General features: G+C 56.6%; 1 protein-coding gene across 6 annotated transcripts in view; it reads left to right on the plus strand.

Annotated features, from left to right (window-relative positions):
* The window catches only part of Tnrc18 (trinucleotide repeat containing 18), an 84919-nt gene that overhangs the window by 28770 nt on the left and 34508 nt on the right, over window positions 1–21641 (plus strand). For 3 of the 6 annotated variants that reach the window (XM_055598470.1, XM_055598469.1, XM_055598473.1), the window contains 10 exons: window positions 7033–7129; window positions 7356–7555; window positions 7731–7877; window positions 8330–8520; window positions 9364–9793; window positions 11018–12016; window positions 17885–18060; window positions 18831–18967; window positions 19118–19246; window positions 20733–20901. In XM_055598470.1, coding sequence (XP_055454445.1) covers window positions 7033–7129; window positions 7356–7555; window positions 7731–7877; window positions 8330–8520; window positions 9364–9793; window positions 11018–12016; window positions 17885–18060; window positions 18831–18967; window positions 19118–19246; window positions 20733–20901 — 2675 coding nt within the window. The remainder of the gene's footprint in view (window positions 1–7032; window positions 7130–7355; window positions 7556–7730; window positions 7878–8329; window positions 8521–9363; window positions 9794–11017; window positions 12017–17884; window positions 18061–18830; window positions 18968–19117; window positions 19247–20732; window positions 20902–21641) is intronic. The other 3 variants (XM_055598471.1, XM_055598472.1, XM_055598474.1) reach the window with 3 other exon arrangements.

The following is a 21641-nucleotide window of genomic DNA, read 5'->3' on the forward strand; positions in this document are numbered from 1 at the left end:
GTAGGGCCGGGCACCGCCGTGTCAGTGTGAATGAGGGAGTGTTTGTGAATGGCAGACGCCGCTCCCTGACAGGCGTTACTGGAGCCTTTATAACCGGGGGAAAAAATGTATGTGCATGCGTGTGAACACACGTCACGTGTGTGCTAGTGCCCACAGGAGGGGCCATCATAGCCCTTTTACTTTCTGAGTCACCCCACCAAGCTCGCTGGCCTCTGCTGCTGCGTTTTAAAAAATTCTCATTATCAGGATGTGGACACACACACAAACGTGTTTGGGTATGAATGTATAAACATGTGCTTGCCATGCGCACATATGGAGATCCGTGAACAACTTCCTAAACTTGATTCTTCCTTCTACCCTGGGTTCAGGGGATCAAAGTCCGGTCATCAGGCTTGTATAGCAAACAGTGTTATCTGCTGGGATGTCTTGGCTTGGCTTTTTTTTTTTCCTTTTTCTTTTGCCCTTTCCACTTTCTTTTCTGTCTATCTATTTACTTATTGTGTGTGTGTTTGTGTATGTGTGAGTCTCTGGATGTGTGTGTGTGCCACATGCATGTTTTAAAGTCTTGGGTGTCAGTCCCGGCCCTCTGCCTTGTGTACACCAGGCTAGTTGGTTTGTGGGCTCTTGCGGGACTCCCTGATCCCCACCGCCTATCTCATTGCAGGGGCTCTGACGTGAGGTCTTCCGAGTGTTACGGGGACCCGAACTTCTGTCCTCACATTTGCTTGGCAAGCACTGTATCTGTTGAGCCACCTTCCTGGCCCTTCCTCAAACTAGCCTTAAACTTGATCCTCCTGCCTCAGCGTCCCAAAGTGCTGGCATTATGGGTGTAATTAGCCACCACCCTGGGCTTGTTTCTTTTTGTCCATAGCGAGGCTGGCTCTTTTTCCAGAGCTTGGTAAGCTGGTCTGGGTCCTTTCCAGAGCTTGGTAAGCTGGTCTGCGTCTGTGAGTCCTCGTGTGTTTTGGAGATCTGTCCGCTCTTTTGAGCTCTGACTGCTATGTCAGCTAAGGTCAGGGGCCGTTGCTGTGCTAAAGGCCTGTGGTTCAGGTGTCGGAGCTGCAGAAGTGTGGCCTTGTGATGGCCTGGCGGCCGGCCTGGTGAAGGCCAGGAAAAGGTCATGTCCAGCTGGCCCTTACTTGTGTGACATCTCAAGGCAGGCATTGTTTCATGATCCCAGCCTCTTGACCACAGTCCAGGCCACCTACGACGGAAGGAACCTCCTTCCTGCAGGTTCCAGCCCAGGCACCCATAGCTGTGTGCCATCACCTGCCATCTTTTGGGCCCCTCCCTTCCCCGCCTGGCCTGCCTCCTGCTGCCTTCCAGGTTCCGTGCTCTTTGGAAGCAGCCCCTTCTACGGCCTCTCTCCTGGACTGATTTCAGTCCTGTCCCAGACAGCCTAGCAAGGCCAGGAGCTCTGTCTCATTCTGACCCCCTTGTAATGTTGGGGCATGTTCAGGGCCTCCGCTCTCCCCAGGGGTGGAGTACTGAGCCTGGCTCTTCCTCCTAGCGGTGGTTTTTATTTTTGGAGACGGGGTTCTCACTATGTAGCTCTGTATACAGACCAGGTTGGCCTTGAACTCAGAGGGATCCTCCTGTCTCTGCTGGAGCTCAGCGTGTGCTATTACACCTCGTTCCTAGCACTGATTTTTTTTGTGTGGTGGGCTTCGGGGGCTACTTTCGAGACAGGGTTTCTCTGTGTGACAGAGCCCTACCTGTCCTTGACTTGCTTTGTAGACCAGGCTGGCCTTGAACTCACAGAGATCTATCTCTGCCTCTGGGGTGCTGGGATCAAAGGGGTACGCCCTCTCTAGACCCAGCCCTGGCAGTATCTTTCTTTACAATACCTGGTGCTCCAGCTGGCCTTGTCTGTTTCCCTGGAAGAACATTCCCGCCCCCCTGTTGACTGTCCCTGGCTAATCCCTGGATGTCCTTAGGTCTCTGAGCACCTGACACTTTGGATTTTGAATTAGGATGTGCTCCTCATCTGCCCTGTCTTTGAATTTCTTCAGCAGAGGTGTCTTAAGTGGGTGGTATTTGGTGGCTGTTTGCTGACTGACTGACTGCTCCTTTTGATCTGGACAGAGATACCTAGCCAAGGAACCTGGTCCTCTGGTGATGGGGGTTAGTAGCAGCACCTGCTTATTCTGGGATGGAATGATTAGGGACAAGTCTTCTACCCTGACTAGGGTTCTGTGGCATGGTAGAGTATTTTCTTGTGTGTAGAGTGGCTCATGATTTAGTATCTAAAACACCTGTGCTTTCAAGGGTCATATGTGTGCATGCGTGTGTGTGTGTGTGTGTGTGTGTGTGTGTTTGGAAGAGGATGTGGTTGAAGTTTGTGTTTTTCAGTTTTGGAAATGAAAACCACTCTTGTATATTCTACTTACTTGCCCTAACTCAGCCACACCCCCGCCCCTCACTGGGGGATTCTAGGCAGGGCCTCTACCACTTCGAACTCCTTTTCTGCTCCCTCTTTTGTTCACTCCCTTTGACTCCTCATGGCCTCCTCACTGTTCCTTTGCCAGGTTCCTGCCTCAGGGTGTTTGCAGGTGCCTTTTCTTCTATTTATCTCATTCTTCTTTCAGATCTCTTTCCTTCCTGGCATTCACTGTTTGTTGATTGCGTTTCTCTCTGTCCAGTTTGGTGTAGAGAGGATATGGATGGCCATGGGTGGCGTGCTTGGAACCTGAGCAGTGCGTCGCAGTAGCCTCAGTCAGGGGCAGGAAGCTGGATGGTGAATCAGCCACAAGCGTAATGGTCATGCTTTGATCAGCGTAGGGAGGGAGATAAATGAGGAGTGTGGTGAGGAGAGGGGGTCAGGGTGGTCCTTCCTGGAGGAGACAGCAGTTGGAGCCGGTTGGGTTGGATAGTCCAGTGGAAGGGCATTCCGTGTGGAGGGAGCGGTGTGTGCTTCCTAGGATGGGGAAAGGATGCGTGTGGCTGACACGCAGCGATGACACAGGCCAGGGCAGGGCCTTGGCTTCGTGCTGTGGCTGAGAGCAGAGCTTAGAGGCCACCGGGAGGGAGCTGCAGAGTGATGTGGGTAGAGGTGGAGCCTCTCAGCATGGGGTCAGGTGTGACAGTCTTGTCACCTTTCTTTGGGAGCTAGCCAGTTTGCAGAGTGGCGGTAGGCATGGATTGGTGCTCTGAATTGGTGTCTAGAGGCAGGTTACACTCGGGACAGGAGGTCACCCAGGACAGTTCAGTCGGTGTACAGGTTCGTGGCCCCGACTGGGCTGCTCTCCAGGCGGCTCCCCTTTCTGGGGCCCCAGCAGCAAGTGCTGTACCCACAGCTGGTCTCAGATGGAGACTGGCGACTGGCGGCATGTGCCCTTCCCAGATGGCTGAGCCCTTGGGAGTGTGTGAGCCTGGCTGACGTGGCGTCTCCCCTGGGACAAGGAAGCATGAGCTCAGGCTCTGACTTCCAGGCACAGCTGCGGAACGCTGGGTGGCTCTCTGTGCCTGGGCTCTGCCTCAATCTGTGCTGTTCCCTTCTGAGCTGCATTTTACCCATGGTTCCTGGGCACAGCCTCTCTAGTTTGGCCATTGGTGTGTGTGTGTATCTCTGTGTGTGTGTACATTCACATGTCCATGTTTATACACAAGTGTGTGTCCAGAGGCTGGAGCTGTCTTCCTCAGTTTCTTCCACAATTTTTAAAAGATTGATTTAATTTTTTATGTATAATAGATGTTTTGCCAACCTATATGTGTGTCTATGCAGACATGAGTGCCTAATGCTTTTGGGGGTGAGAAGCGGGCATGAGATCCCGTGGAACCGGAGTTACAGACCGTTCTGAGCTGCCTCGGGTGCTGGGAAACCGGCCCTCTTGATGAAAAGCAAATGCTTACAACTGCCGAGCCATCTCTCCAGCCCCCGCTTGTCTTTTGAGACAGTCTGTGGCTGACCCTGGAGCTCACTGCTTCAGGGCCAGCGAGGGCCTCCCCGGCGCTGGCATCCCCAGTGCTGTTGTGCTCAGTTTATATTTAGTTGTTGGTTTTTGAGACAGGGTCTCTCTACAGAGCACTGTTTGTCCTGGGACTCCCTCTGTAGACCAGGCCAGCCTCACACTCACAGAGATCCACCTGCCTCTGCCTCTCAAGGGCCAGGACCAAAAGGTGTGCACTACGGACACCCAGCTTGTATTGTTCTTAAATTTGGGTTGTAGAGATTCAAATTCAGGTCTTCATTTTCACAGCAACCACTTCACCAACTTGGTTGTCTCCCCAGCTGTCATCTTGCTGTTGTTATGCCTGAGGGAGTGTGTGTGTGTGTGTGTGTGTGTGTGTGTGTGTGTGTGTGTGTGTGTGTTAGTTCTCTGGTGGCTCTGATGGAATAGCCAACGAAAACATCTCAGGAAGGAAGGAGTAGTTTATTTTGGCTCACAGTTTGGATGTGTGGTCCATCAGGGTGGGAAATCATGGCAGCAGGAGCGTGAGGCGCCTGAGGAGAGAGACGAATGTTGGGGTTCACCTCACTATGTCCTTTAAAGGTTTACTGACTGACCTACATGCGTCTGTATGTGTGCATTGTGGAGACCAGAAGAGGCACTGGGTATTGTTTCCATTTCTTCGCCACTGTGTCTTTGAAACAGGGTCTCTCTCTGAAGCTGGGGCGCATGTCTTCTTGGCTCAGCCAGCAGCCAGGCAGCCCCAGCCATCCTCCTGTCTCCAGTCCCTTGGAGCTGCAGTTACAAGCGTGTGCAAGATGCCTGAGGTTAGGTTGGGACCTAACCTCTGGTTCTTACAGTGATGGGACAGGTTCTGTCAACTGCTGAGCTGTCTCTTCAGCCCCTTTCTTCTCTTAACATTCTTCTTGCATTTATTTGTTGACTTGTTTTGTGGGTATGCATGCACGCGTCAGGGTCAGAGGGCAGCTGCAGGGATCTGTTCTTCCCCTCCACCGCTTGGGTCCCAGGGATCGGGGATCAGATTTAGGCTGTAGGCTTGCCTAAAAGAGCTCCTGAGCCACGCCCTGGTCCTGCTGCTCTTCGCTCAGTCTGAGCCCGCAGCCCAGGGGGTGGTTGTGCCCGAGTTTGGGCATGGGTCTTCCTACCTCTTGGGAAGCCTCTGTGGAGACCCCTCAGAGACATGCCCGGAGCTTGAGCTGCTCAGGAATTCTAGATCCTGCCAGGCCAGCGGGATTGACCATCATAGCAGGGTTCCAGTCAGCGGGAGACCTCCGTGGCTTGGGGGTGGGTGGTGGAGGTGGTGGTGAGGAGTGCCCTGGCTGGGTGTCCCCATCTGCAGGTGGCTTGTTCCCTGCCCCCCCCCCCCCCCCCCCCCCCCGTGTAGTCTCGTACTGTTGGGAGTAAAAGCTTGGCAAGTGTGTCTGTGTACTGTAGCGCTGGGGAAAGGACCCTTCGGGTGGCCAGGGACACGTCCCTCCCCCGACCCACCTCTGTCCACTCTTGCCACTTGACATTGGTGAGGGTTTTCCTGTGTTGCGACTGGTTTTTTCGATGCTGTACGCAGCCCCGAGCTTCACCTCAGGCAGCTTTGCTGGCCCTGCCCCATCTGCCTCTGGGTCCTGGCGCTGTCCCCTCCGAGGCTGCCTGGCCGAGACTCTAGCACGCCTGGTCCTTGGATGTCTGGGCTCATGTGGCTGTGTGCTTTCCTAGCCCCCGCCCTGTGCTCACGTGGCTGCACTCTCCTGGCTTTTCTCCCGTGCTCTGGACAGCTGTACCTCCATCTTCCCGGGGAGACCGGAAGGGTCTCTGAGTGTGTCTCGGCCAGGGACAGTGCTCTTCAGTACTCTGCAGTTTTGGGGGTGCAGGGAGATAGATGAGGTGCAGGAACTCGGTTGCTGTGTCTTAAGAGGGACTTTGGCTTGTGAGGATCCTGAACGCGGCCAACTCTGGACCCTGGCAAGGCTCTGCAGTGGGACTCTCAAGCCCTCCATGTTGCTGGTCTGTGTCACCTGAGATGTCGCTGAGCCTGCCCAGGGCTGACTACTTTGATCGTATCACCACATGACCGGTTCATTTATTTCGGAGCCAGAGACTGGGGCAGCCCAGATTGGTTTTTATTTCGCCATGTAGCCAAGGGTGGCCTTGAACTTCCTCTTCTGTGTATGTGAGCCATACTGGGGGATCTGTCCTCAAGGGGGATAGACCCTGGGCTGCTGGGCGGGCAGCTTGCCAGCTGAGCCACATCCCTGGCCCCTTTTCCTTTATACCATTTGTTTATTGTGTGGCCATGTCACCCGGTGTGCGTCAGGGTCAGGAGGACAACCTGTGGGAGCTGGTTTCCGGTTTCCCGCCTTTCAACGTGTGGGTCCTGGGGCTTGAACTCAGGTCGTCCGGCATGGCAGCAAGCACCTCTGCCTGCCGAGTGCCCCTCCCCCTGCAGTCATTTTTAATTTTTAAATACATTTATTTGGGCTAGAGAGACGGCTCAGCGGTTGAGAGGGCCTGTTCAGTTCCCAGCCGGCACTCCAGATCTTGGGGAGCCGACATCCTCCTTTGAACTCCCTGGAACACCAGGCAGGCATGAACGTAGCCCGTGAACACTAATATGCATGAAGCAGATAAAGATGAGAAAAAGGACATTTATTTTGTGTGTTCATGTCCATGTATGGGGCGTGCTCCTGGGCATAGTGGAGGCCAGAGGACAGCTGGCAGAGGACTCGAACTTGGGCCTTCAGGCTTGGTCAAAAGTACTTTGTTTTGGGTTTTGTTTTTTTCCAGGCAAGGTTTCTCTGTGTAGTCCTGGCTGTCCTGAAACTTACTCTGTAGACCAGGCTGGCCTTGAACTCAGAGGCCCCCTGTCTCTGCCCATGTTTGATTTTTATTGCATTTAAACTTGTGTCTGCCATTGTGGTTCTTACTGCAGCTGTCTGTGTGAGCAGCAGGCAGGCTCCTGCGGTGGAAGGCGTAGATGGGATGTTTCTGGGCCAGAGACTCCTCGCTGGTGCTCAGGGGTCGGTCGTAAGGGTCTGGGTTGCTGGGGGAAGATCCTCACAGCGGGTGAGAGGTACAGTGGGGTCTGGACTGCGCCGGCAGGGGACTCACTGCCGCCTTCGGCCCCCAGGGCATGGCCGGACCGATGATGACTGTGAGCGAGCCAGACACCGGGAGGATCGGCTGCTAGGGGCACGGCTGGACCGGGACCAGGAGAAGCTGCTCCGGTGAGGGCTTGGGGGCCCTGAGCTGGGGCTGAGGGCTTCTGGTGAGGGTGGTGAGGTGACCCTGGCTCCCACCTTGGGCTGAAGCCCCCCCCCCCAGCCAGTGGGGCGGAGCCTCAGCTGTCCCCAGGCTCCCCCTCACGCTTGTCTGCTCCCTGGGCTGTGACCGTCCTCCCCCTTCCCGCTCCCTGGCCAGCAGCGGTTCCTATGCCTCTGTTTCCCTTCGCAGAGAGAGTAAGGAGCTGGCCGACCTGGCCCGGCTGCACCCCAGCAGCTGCGCTCCTAATGGCCTGAACCTCATGGTGACCGGGGGCCCGGCGCTGGCGGGCTCGGGCCGCTGGTCCGCCGACCCCGCAGCACACTTGGCCACGCACCCCTGGCTGCCTCGCTCGGGCAGCACATCCATGTGGCTCGCTGGGCACCCTTACGGTGAGTGCGGCCTCAGGGGGTTCCCCCAGGGGAGTGCTTCCCCTAGTAAGGCGGGGCGGACAGCCGGGCGGTTCCTTCTGCCTGGACTCTCTGTCTCCTGGGATTCCGTGGAGATCAGGGACCACAAGGCTTCTTAACCTCCGGACACAGGTGTGAAATTGGGTTTTCCCCCTAGGCCTGGGACCCCCCTCTCTACACCAGGGCATGGCCCCCGCATTCCCACCTGGCTTAGGGGGCTCCCTGCCGTCAGCTTACCAGTTCGTCAGAGACCCCCAGTCTGGCCAGCTGGTGGTTATCCCCAGTGATCACCTGCCTCATTTTGGTAAGTGACCCCTGTGTCACAGGCCAGGGACTTTCCTGGCCTCCCATGGGGGTGGGGCAGCCCTGGAGAGGGTGGGGACAAGGACGCCCAGGAAAGGGTGCTCAGCTGTGTCCAGAGAGCAGATCTCGGAAAACAGTTCAGTTGGGGTCACCTGGGGGGCCCGGTGCCCTTGACCCTTCTGGGGCTCGCTCTGCAGAGCGTGGGGTGGAGTCCCCACGGTGGCTTTGGTGACAGCCTGCAGGTTGGCACGCCCCAACTGCGACCTTTGAGGATATTCCACCTGGGGGTTCGGGCAGGGGCGTGGTGCCCACGTGCACAGGCTGGCATTCCACACTGGGGGAGCCAGCGGGGACCACGGCTTGTTGCCCGGCTATGTGCGTTGGTTCTTAGCGTCTCCCTCCGGAAGTGGGGGCGCGCGTCGCGTGGGTGCAGCTCCCCGTCTCTCTCCGCAGCCGAGCTGATGGAGCGGGCCGCAGTGCCTCCCCTCTGGCCGGCCCTGTACCCACCGGGCCGCAGCCCGCTGCACCACGCCCAGCAGTTGCAGCTCTTCTCTCAGCAGCACTTCCTCCGGCAGCAAGAGCTGCTGTACCTGCAGCAGCAGGCAGCGCAGGCCCTGGAGCTACAGCGGAGCGCACAGCTGGTGGTAAGCCCTGGCCCCGTGCTGGGAGGCAGACACCCTAAGCCGCACAAAAGGAGAGTGGCAGTCAGGGAGGGCTGCCTGTGGGAGGCAGCATCTCAACAGAGGTCCAGGGTGTGGCTGGTGGCACCCAGCACAGAGAGGACCCAGTTAGTGCAGGTGACGTATGGATTGGAGATGTTTGTACAGGACAGAGAGGGTCTGGACAGAGTTGGGTGGCAGAGATTTTCAGGCTCTGTGTCCTCCAGCAGATGACTTAACTTCTCTGGTCTTGAAGTTTCTGCTTCCAGGAAGCAGGGGTCCTCGAAATGGCTAGTTACTCAGCTCTTAGGTACAGGTGGCCACAGGAGCGGCGGGCTGTGGAGCTGTCCTGTGTTTTGGGTCCTAGCCGCTGGGTCCCTGTCAGTGCTGGCTGTCATAGGGCTAGCTGGGTTTCTCATTTTGCTGTCTCCGTGGTCCTCCTCTCCAGTGAGGTGCTCGAATAATGCAGTTCAGGGCTGAGCAGGTCCCGAGCACTCCTCAATGAGCACGTGGCATCGGGGTGTGGGTGCTTCTGCTATTGTTAGAGGCTCCTTGCTTCAACTGTGAGGGCCCTGGCTGGGCCAGGGACCCGAGGGAAATCTCTGCGTCCCTCCTTGTAACAGCCAGAGCTCTGTGCCCTGCCCCCTGCTCCCGGCACGCTGGGGCCTGCTCTCTGGGTTCTGTAGAATGCCACGTTTATTACACTCATGCCATGGTAGAATGTCTGTGGGGACCGCCTTGGGATGGGCAAGGGCTGGGTGGCCTGATGCCATCGGGGGTGGGGGGCTCCAGGGTCCCCGCAGACACCTCCCACGGTCTCCCTCCCAGCAGGAGCGACTGAAGGCGCAGGAACATCGGACTGACATGGAGGAGAAGATGAGTAAGAGGAGCCTGGAAGCCACGGGCAAGGCTGGCCTGAGCGCGCCGGGCCCCGGGCTGCTGTCCCGCAAGCCCGCTGGCCTGGCTGCCGGCCCCGCAGGCGGCCACAGCAAGGCTGTGAGCCCACCCCCTTCCCCAAGAGCCTCCCCCGTGACCGCCCTGAAGGCCAAGGTCATCCAGAAAGTGGAGGATGCCACCAAGCCACCGGCCTACACCTACCCTGCCACGCCCAGCTCACACCCCAGCAGCCCTCCGCCCGCCTCCCCACCACCTACCCCGGGCCTCACCCGCAAGGAAGAGGCTCCTGAGAATGTGGTGGAGAAGAAAGACCGGGAGCTGGAGAAGGAGACCCCCAGCCCCTTCCAGGCCCTGTTCACAGGTGGGCTGCAGGGCTCGGGGACACTGCTCACTGCGGCCTGGTTCACTTGCTCAGCAGGTCTCTCTGTGTGCTCGCTCATTCCTTCACGAGCTCCTTCGTTCATTCCTTAGCTGCTTCACTTATTCCTCCGCTCATTCATTTACTCCTTCATTTGTTTGTTTGTTGACATATCTTTCCTGTTTACGGCTTCATTTATTCACTCACCCCTGGCCATTGGCTCATTCATTCATTCATTCGCTCTCTCCCTCCCGCTGAGCAGTCTGTGGAGCCCACTGTCCAGCTGTGGAATGAATGCAGCTGAGATTTCTCCCCAGTTAGTGAAGGCAGGGGACATAGGCCTGGTTAGCGTCTCACACGCATGCTGTCTCAGTGTCCTGTGTTCGCCAGGACTACGCAGCTGCAGGCGGCTTTGGGGGCTGAGGTATGCGTCCTTTTCTGGGAGCAGTGGAGGTTGTGAGATTATGCTTGAGGATTGGGGTTCTTCCTGAGAACCCATGTTAGCGCTGCGTTAGGTTGCCCAGGAGGCCGCCCCTCTCCTCAGCCATTGGGTGTGATGGGGTGCTGAGGGCACATGCCTGGCCTGGAGCATGCTCTGGCACACTGTTGCCCTTTGTTAGGCTCCTGTTGGGCACTGCCCAGGTCTGGGTCAGGCCTGACGCTGCCAAACCATTTCACTCAGCTCTGCTGCCTCTTTGGATGAAACTATTTTACTATGAAGGGTTTTTGCTCTGCTGTGTTTGGAGACAGTGTCTCCCTATGCAGCCCTGGCTTTGAACTCACAGAGATCTGTAAGCCTCTGCTTCTCAAGTGCTGGGATTAAAGGCATGAGCCACCATGCCCAGCTACTATGAGACTTTTGAACACGTGCTTTGTTGGAGTGAGAGACAGCCTGGGCTGACTGACTTTCCTAGATCTCTAAGCATTTGCCTCTGGTCCAGTCTCCATTCGCCTTTACAACTAGTTGTGAGACTCTAGGGACAAGATGGCGGCTGCCTTTTCTCTCCAAGGCTCAGATGTGTAGAAGGGTCCTGGGATGTTTCAGGATCTGCTGGGGTGGGGGCTGGGGGAGGGGGGAGTTGGCGCAAGGGTGGGGTTGAGGGTGCCCCCCACCCTGCAGCTGATCCAGCAGAGGGCAGTGGTGATATGTTGCCTCCTATCTCAGGTTATGGGGTTAGGTCAGATCCTTGGGGAGCCCCCTTCACTGACTGCCTTTGTCCTTGGCAGATATCCCCCCCAGGTACCCCTTCCAAGCCCTGCCGTCACACTACGGGAGACCCTACCCCTTCCTGCTGCAGCCCACGGCGGCCGCTGACGCCGACGGCCTGGCCCCTGACGTGCCGCTCCCGGCTGATGGACCCGAGCGCTTGGCGCTGTCTCCGGAAGACAAGCCCATCTGCCTGTCGCCCTCTAAGATCCCAGAGCCACCTCAGGACAGTCCCGAGGAGGAGCCGCTGGCTGAGCACGAGGTGAAGGCTGAGGCTGAGGATCTGGAAGAGGTCCCGGCCGAGCTGCCTCCCCTCGGGTCACCGCTGGCCCTGCCCGTCCCGGAGGCCATGGTGGCTGTGAGCCCCGCGGGCGGCTGCGGAGGCGGCCTGCTCGAGGCCCAGGCGCTGAGCACAGCCGCTCCGGGCTGCCGGGAGCCCTCCGAAGCGGCAGACTTGGCGCAGGTGGCCGAAGCACAGGTAGAACTACCGGGCAGGACGGAACCCCGCATGGCTGGCCTGGAGCTGGGGACACAGCTGACACCTGAGCCGCTGGTGGAGACTAAGGAAGAGCCCGTGGAGGTACCCCTGAATGTGCCAAGGGAGGGGCCCGTGGCGGAGGCAGGCCTGGAGGGTAGCCTGCCCCAGCCAACCCTGACCGAGCCTCAGCCCAGCCTAGAGCTCTCAGACTGTGACTTGGCTGTCCCGGAGGGCCAGTGTGTGAACTTGGAGGCCCAGGAGGCCACACCTGCTCCCGGCAGTGCCTGCTATCTGGAAGAGACCCACTCTGAACCGTTCCTGCCCGGCCTGGAGGACCCACTGGCTGGCATGAATGTGCTGGCAGCCGCGGCAGAGCTGCCCCAAGCCAGGCCTCTACCCTCCCTGGGTACTGGGGTCCCAGCCGGGGAGAAGCTGGATGCAGCCCCCAGCACGGTTCTGGAACACAGCTTCCTGCAGGGCATCACTCTGCTGAGTGAGATAGCTGAGCTGGAGCTGGACCGGAGAGGCCAGGAGGCTGCAGGTAAGCCTGGGCTGCCGGCTGCCGACACTCGAGTCTTCGGAAGGTTGGAGAAGCTGGTGGTGGTGGTGTGCGCCTTTCCTCTTGGCATTCCTGACCTTTGACTTGCCTGTCCCAGAGCCCAGGGTCTGGACCTGGAGGCCCAGGTCCATCTCTGGTTCTAGACCAGCATGGTGTACACAGCAAAGTCCAGGTCAGCCAGGGGCCACAGAGTGGATTTAGAATTGTTTTCTTAACAACTTCTAAGACCCCCCAGAATTTGTCTTGTTCACATTGTTTTCTTTTGTTCTGTTCTTGTTTTACTTGTAAAACCAGGCCTGGTGGTATAGGCCTACCATCCCAGTTACGTGAGTGGCTGAGGCAGGAGGATTTTGAGTTTAAGGGCAGCCTGGGCTAGAGAATACAAGGCTGGCCTAGGCAGCTAACTGAGACCCAGTCTCAGTGTAAAAAAGGCTGGGGTATGGTAGAGCACCTGCTTAGAATACGCCAGTGAGGAGCTGGGGTGTGGCTCAGTAGTAGAGCACCTGCCTAGAATCCCCCAGTGAGGGGCTGGGCTGTGGCTCAGTGGTAGAGTGTTTGCTTCAGCCATAAACCATGGATGGGTTCCATCTCCACTACTGAAGTGGAGATGGGAAGAATGAGAAAAATCTGTCTAACCAGAGGTACCATTTTGGTGGGTTAGGCCTCTGGTCTCACCTCCTTCCGCTGCTATGATGTATGTATGAGAGCAGGATTTTTGAGAGGCTGGGTAGGGGTCGGGCCAGGGAGAGGGAGGATTTTATGGGTAAATCCACATTCCACTGAGCCTTCCTTGCTGGTCCCAAGCCCCAGAACCTTCACAGTAGGAGAGAACTGATTCCCAAAAGTTGTCCTCCGAGCTGCACACACGTGCCACGGCATGTTTGTGTGTGCGTGCACACACGCGCACTCAGGAGCATGTAAATAAATGTACACACATGTAAATAAATGTAATGTGATCAGCGAATGTGCTTGCCCAGCACGTGTAGCAGGCGTGTAATCCCAACGCTTCAGGGATGGAGTCAGGATCCACACTTCGGCATCTTCAGCTGCGTGCTGAGTTGGAGGCCGGGCTAGGCTATGACAGATCCCATCTTTCCCACTCCACCTCTGCCCCTCCCCCCAAAAAGGCAGAGAGAATTTATTTGCTCACAGGCGATGAGCAATAATGAAGTAGCATTAGGTACAACCGGATCTGGGTACTTGAATTAAGTCATCTTGAGGTTTTTGGGTTTTTTTTGCCCTGGGCATGCCCAGTTGGCCTTTCCTTTTGCTTCTCTCCCCTTCCCTGTTCTACTTTTCTCTCTGTTGACCTCATTTTTGCCAGGCTTCCTGCCCTCAGTGGGGCCTCCAGTAATTCCTCCCGTGCCTGTGGGCCCGCTCAGCTGGGCTAAGTCTGTGTCTTTCCTAGAGGCCTGAATACGAACTCCAAGATTCCTTGTCACAGGCCCACTGGGGTTCAAGGTTCTGCAGTAAAAAAAGCAACAAGCCTGCAGCTGGGGGCCTGGGGAGGTGGCGGGCAGCAAGGGCGAAGCGCCATCACATGTGTGTGAAGATCTGAGTTCAAATCCCTAGAACCCATATAAAGCTGGCTGTGGGGACAAGCATCTGAAATTGGAGGCGGAGACAGGAGAATTCCAGTTCATTGGCCTTCCGAGCCTGTTGCACATACAAGGACAAGAAATCCTTTCTCAATCGGGTAGAGAGACAAGTACTGACACCAAGTGACTTGGTATCTGTCTGAACCTCCACATGTGTGTGCACTGTAGGAGTGGGCGTGCACACACACACACACACACACGCACACACATACAAACACAGTCCTACTGTTGGAGCAGAGGTTGGCTTTGTGCACCTCCACACCAGGCCCCTGCTGCTTTTTGAGGAAGCCCCCCACCGCACAGCAGGGAGCAACAGCGGGGGTCACATCTCTGCACAGCCCCTAGTGTGACAGCCACAGGTTGATTTACTTGTTGGCTGCGATTGCTCAAGTACCTTGCCAGTGACTGGGACCCTTTGACTAGAGATTTTCTTTCATTTTTTTTTTTTTTTTAAGGTAGATACGTAGCCCAGGCTGACCTAGAACCTTCAGCAGTTCCTCTGCCTTGTCCTCCGAGCGCTGGGATTGTCAGCATGGGCTAGACCTACTCAGACTTCCTCTTTGGTGTAGACATGTCTGGCCTTTGACTTCCTCTGGGAGAAACCAGCGTGTTAGGTTAGGGCTTACCCTCCTACTCTCTAACTCAGCCAGCTCTGCAGGAACCCTCTGCATATGCTGCACCCCGATGGACCGTTGGGGTTGTTTGGATGGGACACACCTGTGGTGCCAGCGTTTGGGAGGCTGAGGCGGGGGGATTGCTGTAAGTTCGAGGCCAGCCTGGTCTACAAAGTGAGTTCAGGACAGTCAAGGCTATACTGAGAAACCCTGTTCCGAAACAAAAACAAAAAAGGAATCCCAATTTCTACGTTAGGGGTTGTGACCATACCCAGAAAGCCTGTTTTGACATGTGTCCCTGGGGAGCTTTGGATCAGCAGGCTGCTTGTTTGAAGGGAGATGGACCTGGCAAGCCTCAGTCCTTTCTGTAACATGGATCAGCTGTCTTTGGTCTCCCAGTGAGGGGGGTGGGGCTGCAGCCTTCATTTACCTAAGGATGTGTGAAAATAAAGCCCGGGGTGGAGAGATGGCTCAGCTGTTGGAGGCCCGGCTCAGCTCCCAGCCAAACATGGAGAATCAAAGCCGCTGGCTGGTGGCACAGAGCTGTGATCCCAGCTGTGGCTCAGGCGAGAGGCCTGAAGGCTTCAGGCTGCCTGGGTCACACACACAGGGAGTTCAAAGCCAGCCTGAGGAAGTGCTGCCAAGTAAACAAGGCCGGAGGGTGTCTGTCAGGGTAGAGCTTTTGCAGGAGTGTCCAGGGTTCAGATCCAGACTCCTATGTCCAGGCTAGCCTGGACTATATGTCTCAAAAACAGTAACAACGAAATAGAGCTAGAGAGTGTTTGAGAGCTGTGCCTTACGTGGTGGGCCACACCTTTAATTCCAGCACCGGGAGGCAGAGGCAGGGGGATTGCCGAGAGTTCAAGGCCAGCCTGGTCAACAGAGTGAGTCCAGGACAGCCAAGGCTACACAGAGAAAGAGAACACTGGCTGTCCTTCTAGAGGACCTGGGTTGGATTCCCAGGTCTCATACCTGTAAGTTCAGTTCCAGGAGATGCAGCACTCTTCAGGCCTCTGCTGGTGCGCGCACATGCGCGCGCGCACACACACACACACACATGCACACACAGGCAAAGCATATAAAATAATGAAAATTTAAAAGTAGCTGAGCACAGTGGCACACACCTTCAATCCCAGAGGCAGGCAGGTTCCTTGAGGGGTCCAAGGCCAGGCTGGCTTGCAGAGTTCCGGGTCAGCCAAAGTTACGTATCTCAAAACGAAAACAAAGCAAACAGTTAATGATTTATAGATAAAAATTACAAAAAAAGAAATGAGGGAAGGTTGGAATAACAGCCCAAAGCACCGATTTTCAGTGGGAAAGGAGGTATTCCTGTCTCGTCCCGTGTGCCCCCCCCACCAGGATGTTGGTAGTGGCAGTGTCGCTTGTCACTGGTTCGGGAGAACACTGCTGACATCTAGTGGGGAAAGGCAGGGAGACTTCAGAAAAGGATTGTGGGGGACAGTCCCAGCGGAGGAGGCCACCCTGCACTGGGGCTAGGGCAGCGGAGCCCTGATTAATAAAGCACTGTGATGATCCGTGCTCACCCCCTTGGCCTTCAGACATGGCTGGTTGCATTTTTTTTTTGCCCTCAAGCATGCTCAGATGGTACCTAAAAATCGCTTAACATTTAGATTAAAAAAAGAAAATGTCAGTTTGTTGAAAATGACAAGAGGGCCTGTGAGATGGCTCAGCATGTTAGGAGCTTGCTGCTACCCTGAAGACCTGAGTTCAAGTCTCTATAACTCAGGATGGAAGGAGAGGACCAATTCCTGGGAAGTTGTCCTTTGACCTCATAATGCTGTGTATATGTAGTATTTTTTTTTTCTCTGTGTTTCTCTCTCATACGCATTTGTACACACACACAAGCGATAAGCCACAAAACTAAAGTAGCCAGGCATAGTGGCGCAGGTCTATAATTCTAGCACTTGGGAGGCTGAGGCAAGAGGAGCGCACTTTGAGGCAGCCGGAGCCGAGGCTAGACATGATCTCAAGTAGCTCAGGCAGGCTCAGAAGCCTTGCGCAGCCACGGATGACCTTGAACTCCGGATCCCCCTGCCTCCACTTCCTGGATCCTGGATTACTGCTGTGTACCAGCATGCCTGTTTATATGGCGCGGGAGGTTGAGCCCGGGGCTCGGTGCAAGCCAGGCAAGCGCTGTATTGACTGAGGCAGTATCCGCAGCCCTCCACAGGAGGCGGGTGTGTAGGAATGTTGGAACATGAGGGCACAATTCTACAACTCTAGCGCACACTTGACATCCTCCCCCAGGGGAGACTGCGTGTGGGATCTTTACATCTTTCTCCTTGATTTGTGCTTTGTAAAACATCGCCATCTTTGTGTGCGTGTGTGTATTTTGTGTGCACGCAAACATGTGCGTTAGTGTCGGTGTGCACGAGCCACGGCATGCGTGTGGAGGTCTGAGAACACGCTCTGGTGTCTGCTTCCCCCTCTGCCCTGTCCGCCAGGTAGCTGGGCTTCTGGGAACGGCCCCTGCCTGGCTCCTGTCTCACCTCAGGAACACTGGAACTGGAATCCCGTGTTACTGTGCCACCGCAGTGCATTCTGGGTATTTGTGCTCAGTGACCCACAGTCACCCAGCAAGTGTGCTCCTCATGCAGCTACTTCTCTAGTCCGGTTTGAGCTGTTTTGTTTTGTTTTGAGAAACAAAACAGCTGTGTTTTGTGTCTGTGTAGCCCTGGCCGTCCTGGATTCACTTTGTAGACCAGGCTGGCCTCCAACTCTCTGAGATCTTCCTGCCTCTGCCTCCCTGAGTGCTGGGATTATAGGCATGCGCCACTGTGCCCGGCTCAGTTTGTGCTTTTTATTTCTTTCTCTCTCTCTTGGTTTTTTAAGACAGGGTTTCTCTGAGTGGCCCTGGCGGTCCTGGAACTCCCTTTGTAGACCAGGCTGGCCTTGAAATCCTAGAGATCACCTGCCTCTGCCTCCCGAGTGCTGGGATTACAGTGTGTGCCCCCTTTCCTGGCATACAGTTTATTATATAAGATTTTAAAGGGTGTGTGTGTGAGAGAGAGAGAGAGAGAGAGAAGAGAGAGGGGAAGAGAGAGAGGAGAACACAGGTGCAGAAGGGTTGGCTCCCTCAGGAGCTGGAGCTACAGGAGGATGTGAGCTGCCTGACTGGGTGATGGGAATTGAACTCAGATCCTCTGCAGGAGCAGCACGCTCCCTTGCCTGCTGAGCTGTCTCTTCAGCCGTGCGTGCTCCCCACCCCCACCTGGGATTTTATTTTTCTTTGCTTGCTTGCTTTGGTTGGAGAGAGGGTCTTCATACAGCCTGAGCTCGGTCCTCCTGCCTAAGCCTCCTGAGTACTGGGGTGACATGTGGAGATGTCCTTTGTCCCAAGAAGAAGCCTCTGCCAGCTTTTGGTCAGTCCAAGGTACTCCTGGCCTTTGACACAGTGCAGGGACAAAACCGGTGTCTATCCCAGGTCTTTGACACTGTGTCCTCCTCGCAGGATGGCCTGAGTCCAGGAGATCACAATGCTTCGTGGCTGTGTGGCCCAGAGCCAGGGCTTCTGTAGTATCTGGGAACTTGGGCTGGCTGGCTGGCTGGGTGGGTGCAGCCATCCCTTCCGTGGTCCAGGTCTCAGCACTGATTCACAGGTCCCTCTGGCTTCCCAGGTACAGAGCCAAGCCTGGTCGTCCGACCCTCCCTGGAAAGCCTGCTGGCCGCTAGCAGCCACATGCTGAAGGAGGTGTTGGAGAACCCCTTCTCAGACCCACTCAAGAACTTGAGGCTCCCTCGGGAGCTGAACTCCAACAAAAAGTACAGCTGGATGCAGAAGAAAGAGGAGCGGGTGAGCGCTCACCATGATCGTCCTGGAGCCTGAGAGGCCAGGGAGGGGTCCCCACTGTCCAGCTTCCTTCCCTTTCTCGCCAGGTGGCTCAGGGCTTTTGGCTTTCCCGGCCTTCTCATAGCATGCCAGGCACGTCCTTAGGGTGCAGCACGGTAGATTGGAATGAAGGCAGACTGGAAATGAGGCCTGGGGCTAGCTACCCTTTGCTGCCTCCGTGGTCTCTGGTAACTGCTGCCCACCGTGGGCCTGCCCACGTACGTAAATAACACACTTGCTGTTTATCTTGCCAGACTGTTACTGCTGGACAGCATCTGGTTGCGTCCCCTTAAGAGCTGGCAAACCGGCTGGTGAAGTTGGCATCGGGGGTCCTGAGTGTCGAGAGGGAGTGAGGGCCACAGAAAGTGAGAAACAGTGGTGGTGCTTATGTCTGCATCCCTAGCAATCGCAAGGCTGAGACAGGGGGATTGCTCAGAGTTCCAGGCCAGGCTAGGCTACTTAGTGAGTTCCATAGCAACCTGAACTGCAGTGTAATGCCGGAGACCCTGGCATTCGAACCCAGCATGGCAGACCCCAGTACCCAGGAAGGAGAGGCAGGAAGGTCAGAAGTTCAAGGTCACCCTGGGCTACATACTGAGTTTGAGGCCTGCCTGGGCTACATGAGACCCTGTCTCTAAAACAGACCAGTGGAAAGGGGGGGGGGGGCCTTCGGTCTTTGGTAGCAGACATCAGCGTCCTCATTTGTCTCCCCCTCCTTGTGGTACCCTTCCCAGCTGTTTGCTATGAAGTCTTCCTTGGAGGACATGGACGCCCTGGAGCTGGACTTCCGGATGCGGCTGGCAGAGGTCCAGCGGCGGTACAAAGAGAAACAGCGTGAGCTGGTCAAGCTCCAGAGACGCCGGGACTCGGGGTGAGTGTCTCCCCAGCTCGTGCCCCATCCTGGACATCTGGTCTGTAGGTCGACCCAGGTAGTCATCAGGTGTGTGTGTGGACCCAAGCGCCCTCGCTCCGCGCCCCGCCCGCCCCGGGTTCCCAGCCGAGCCTGTGAATTCTTTTTAAGGGACAGGCACGAGGATGCCCATAGAAGCCTGGCACGCAGAGGTCCTGGCAGGCCGCGGAAACGGACCCACACCCCGAGCGCCCTGTCGCCCCCCTGCAAGAGAGGGAAGAGCAACAGCGGTAGCGGAAAGTAAGGCTGGCCCCTCGGTGGGTCGGGAACTGACTGGTCGCCCCGCTCGGAGGGGAGGAGCAGGGCTCCCTGGCAGGCGCCGGCCGCTGTGCGCCAGGGGGCCTGGGAGTAGTGCCCGGTGCTCTGATCCCTGAACGGCAGCTCCCAGGGAGCCCGGAGTGCCGCCCCGTCCAGGAGGGTGAGCCAGGAGAACGGAAAGATGGTCAGTGGCTTAACTCGTGCCTGGACACGTGGCCCCGCCCTTCTGTCCCTCCCTGCTGAGGTACCCCTTCAGCTCCAGCCGTTAGGGCAGGCTGGGTACACGCCTATCCTCCTGGGATCCCACAGGAGACCGGGGCCGCTCTGTGGGGACCGTCTGCCGCTGTCTCGGAGGGCTCCTCCTGAGGCCCTCTTGAATGCGGGCCGGGATGAGGGCTCTTTCTATCCAGGGCCAGGCCTCCGTCCAGATGGACTCCAGCATCCCTGCAAACAGGCCAGTGAGGTCTGTTAGGGAAGGGTTGTAGGGCTGGCCAGCTTGGGGTCAGTGGACGTTTAAGCCCCAGCGCTCGGCAACTAAAAGGAGTGTGGAGGGCTTGGACTGGCCATAGGCAGGGCCGTAGCGTAGTCGTAGTCTCGTCATGAGAAAGCGGCCCCCAGCCTGCCGCATCTTATGTTTAACTGTGGATGTTCCTGGCTGGAGGAAGAACAGAGATGGACGTGTGTTCGTCACCAGCCACAGGAGAGGGTGAGAGAGACTGTAGGCAGAAGCAAGGCAGGCCTAGCTAGGGACAAGCAGCGTTCCCACGTCCCAGCTCCCCGCTCGCTGCAACCTCGGGCCTACTGGCAGGTGTTTGAGCCTGCAGTTTCAGTCTCCTCATGTGTTAAAAACAAACAACAACAAGCCAAATACCGGCCGAACAAGAAAACCCCAAAAACAGCTAGTCGTGGGTGCACTGTGGACATACCGTGACTGGTGGAGCGGCTCCCTCGCATGCACAGCGCCCCAGTTGTGTGCGCCCCCACCCCACCCCATGCACACGGTGTGGTGGCGCAGGCCCGTCAGCCCAGCGTTGGCAATCTGGCAGGCTCTGACCTGAGAGCCGCTTAAAGGGGGCCCCATGCAGGGCTCCTCCCTCACACCGGCTCTTGATGTCACCTCCTCCCCCACCCTGGTTGATTGCCTTAAAATTTTCTCACCTTTGCTCTTGGTACAGTTTGGGTAAAGATATGTCTTACTGGTGTGCATGCATGCGTGTGTGTGTGTGTGTGTGTGTGTGTGTGTGTGTGTGTGTCACCGCAGAAGAGAGAGGCTGATGTGGAGGATGCTGACTTGAAGTTATTTTCTCTCTCTTCACTATCTTTGTGCTCCGTTCACTGGCATTTACCTGTCTCCCCACCTCCCCACACTGGTCGTTCTGGCGTCCGTCGGGCACACGGGTGGACCACCCTTTCCCGTTGAGGGTGGCTTGGCCGAGGGGCTGACCCTCATGGTGTGTTTGGCTTTCAGGCTGAGTAGCAAGCCCCTGCTGACTTCAGATGACTTCGATCTGGGAGCAGGCCTAAGGAAGAGACACAAGGGGCCGGAGGAGGAGCAGGACACCCTCCTCGGCCTGGGGAAGGCCCGGAGCAGGAACCAGAGCTGGGAGGATCACGAGTCCTCTGACTTCCTCAGTCAGGTCAGTGAACTCAGGCCTGCAGACTTACGGGTCGCAGTCCACCTGGAGGGCTGGAGGTAGGGCTTGAGAAATGAAGGAGGCCTCCACGTGGAGGTCAGTCAGTCCCTGCTTCTGTGTAGAGAGAAGGCAGGCTCAAGGGAGGTAGGGACCTGGCAGTAACAGCAGGCGGATATAGGGCTGAAAGCTACATGGTTTCTGTGCGCAGAGACGTAGACAAGCGGGAGGTTAGCTCGCTAGTTTGTAACCAAATCGTGGTTACTCTGTTGTTTAGTGGCATAATTGTTTAATGAGCACCTTGGTGTGCTTTGGGCTCCAAGCCACTGTGATTCAGCCTGAGTTCTCCAGGGGTAATTTCTCTTTTCTCCAGAGCCTTGAGAGCGTGTGCTTCAGGACCCTAACGCGCCTCCTCCAAGGGAAATGTCACAAAGGGGCTGTACAGGGGAGGGGGGACAGGGGACAGTTTGGGAGCTGTGGAGATGGCTCAGTGGGTAAAGCCCTTGATGGTCAAGTGGGATGACTGATGTTCTGATCTCTAGAATCCCCAGACAGCCGGGTGGGCGTGGTGCTTGATTCCTGGTGTAGGAACGCTCCTGGGACAAGCTGGCTCCAGCCTGCTCTGGGTCCAGTCCTTGCTTGAGTGAGACACCCTGCCTTGGTGTGCAAGGTAGAGATTCGGTGCATGTGCACCCCCTAAACACACACACACACACACACACACACACACACACACACACACACAC

This window comes from Psammomys obesus, unplaced genomic scaffold, assembly GCF_907164565.1.
Source record: "Psammomys obesus unplaced genomic scaffold, mPsaObe1.curated_primary_1811, whole genome shotgun sequence".
Taxonomy (NCBI): domain Eukaryota; kingdom Metazoa; phylum Chordata; class Mammalia; order Rodentia; family Muridae; genus Psammomys; species Psammomys obesus.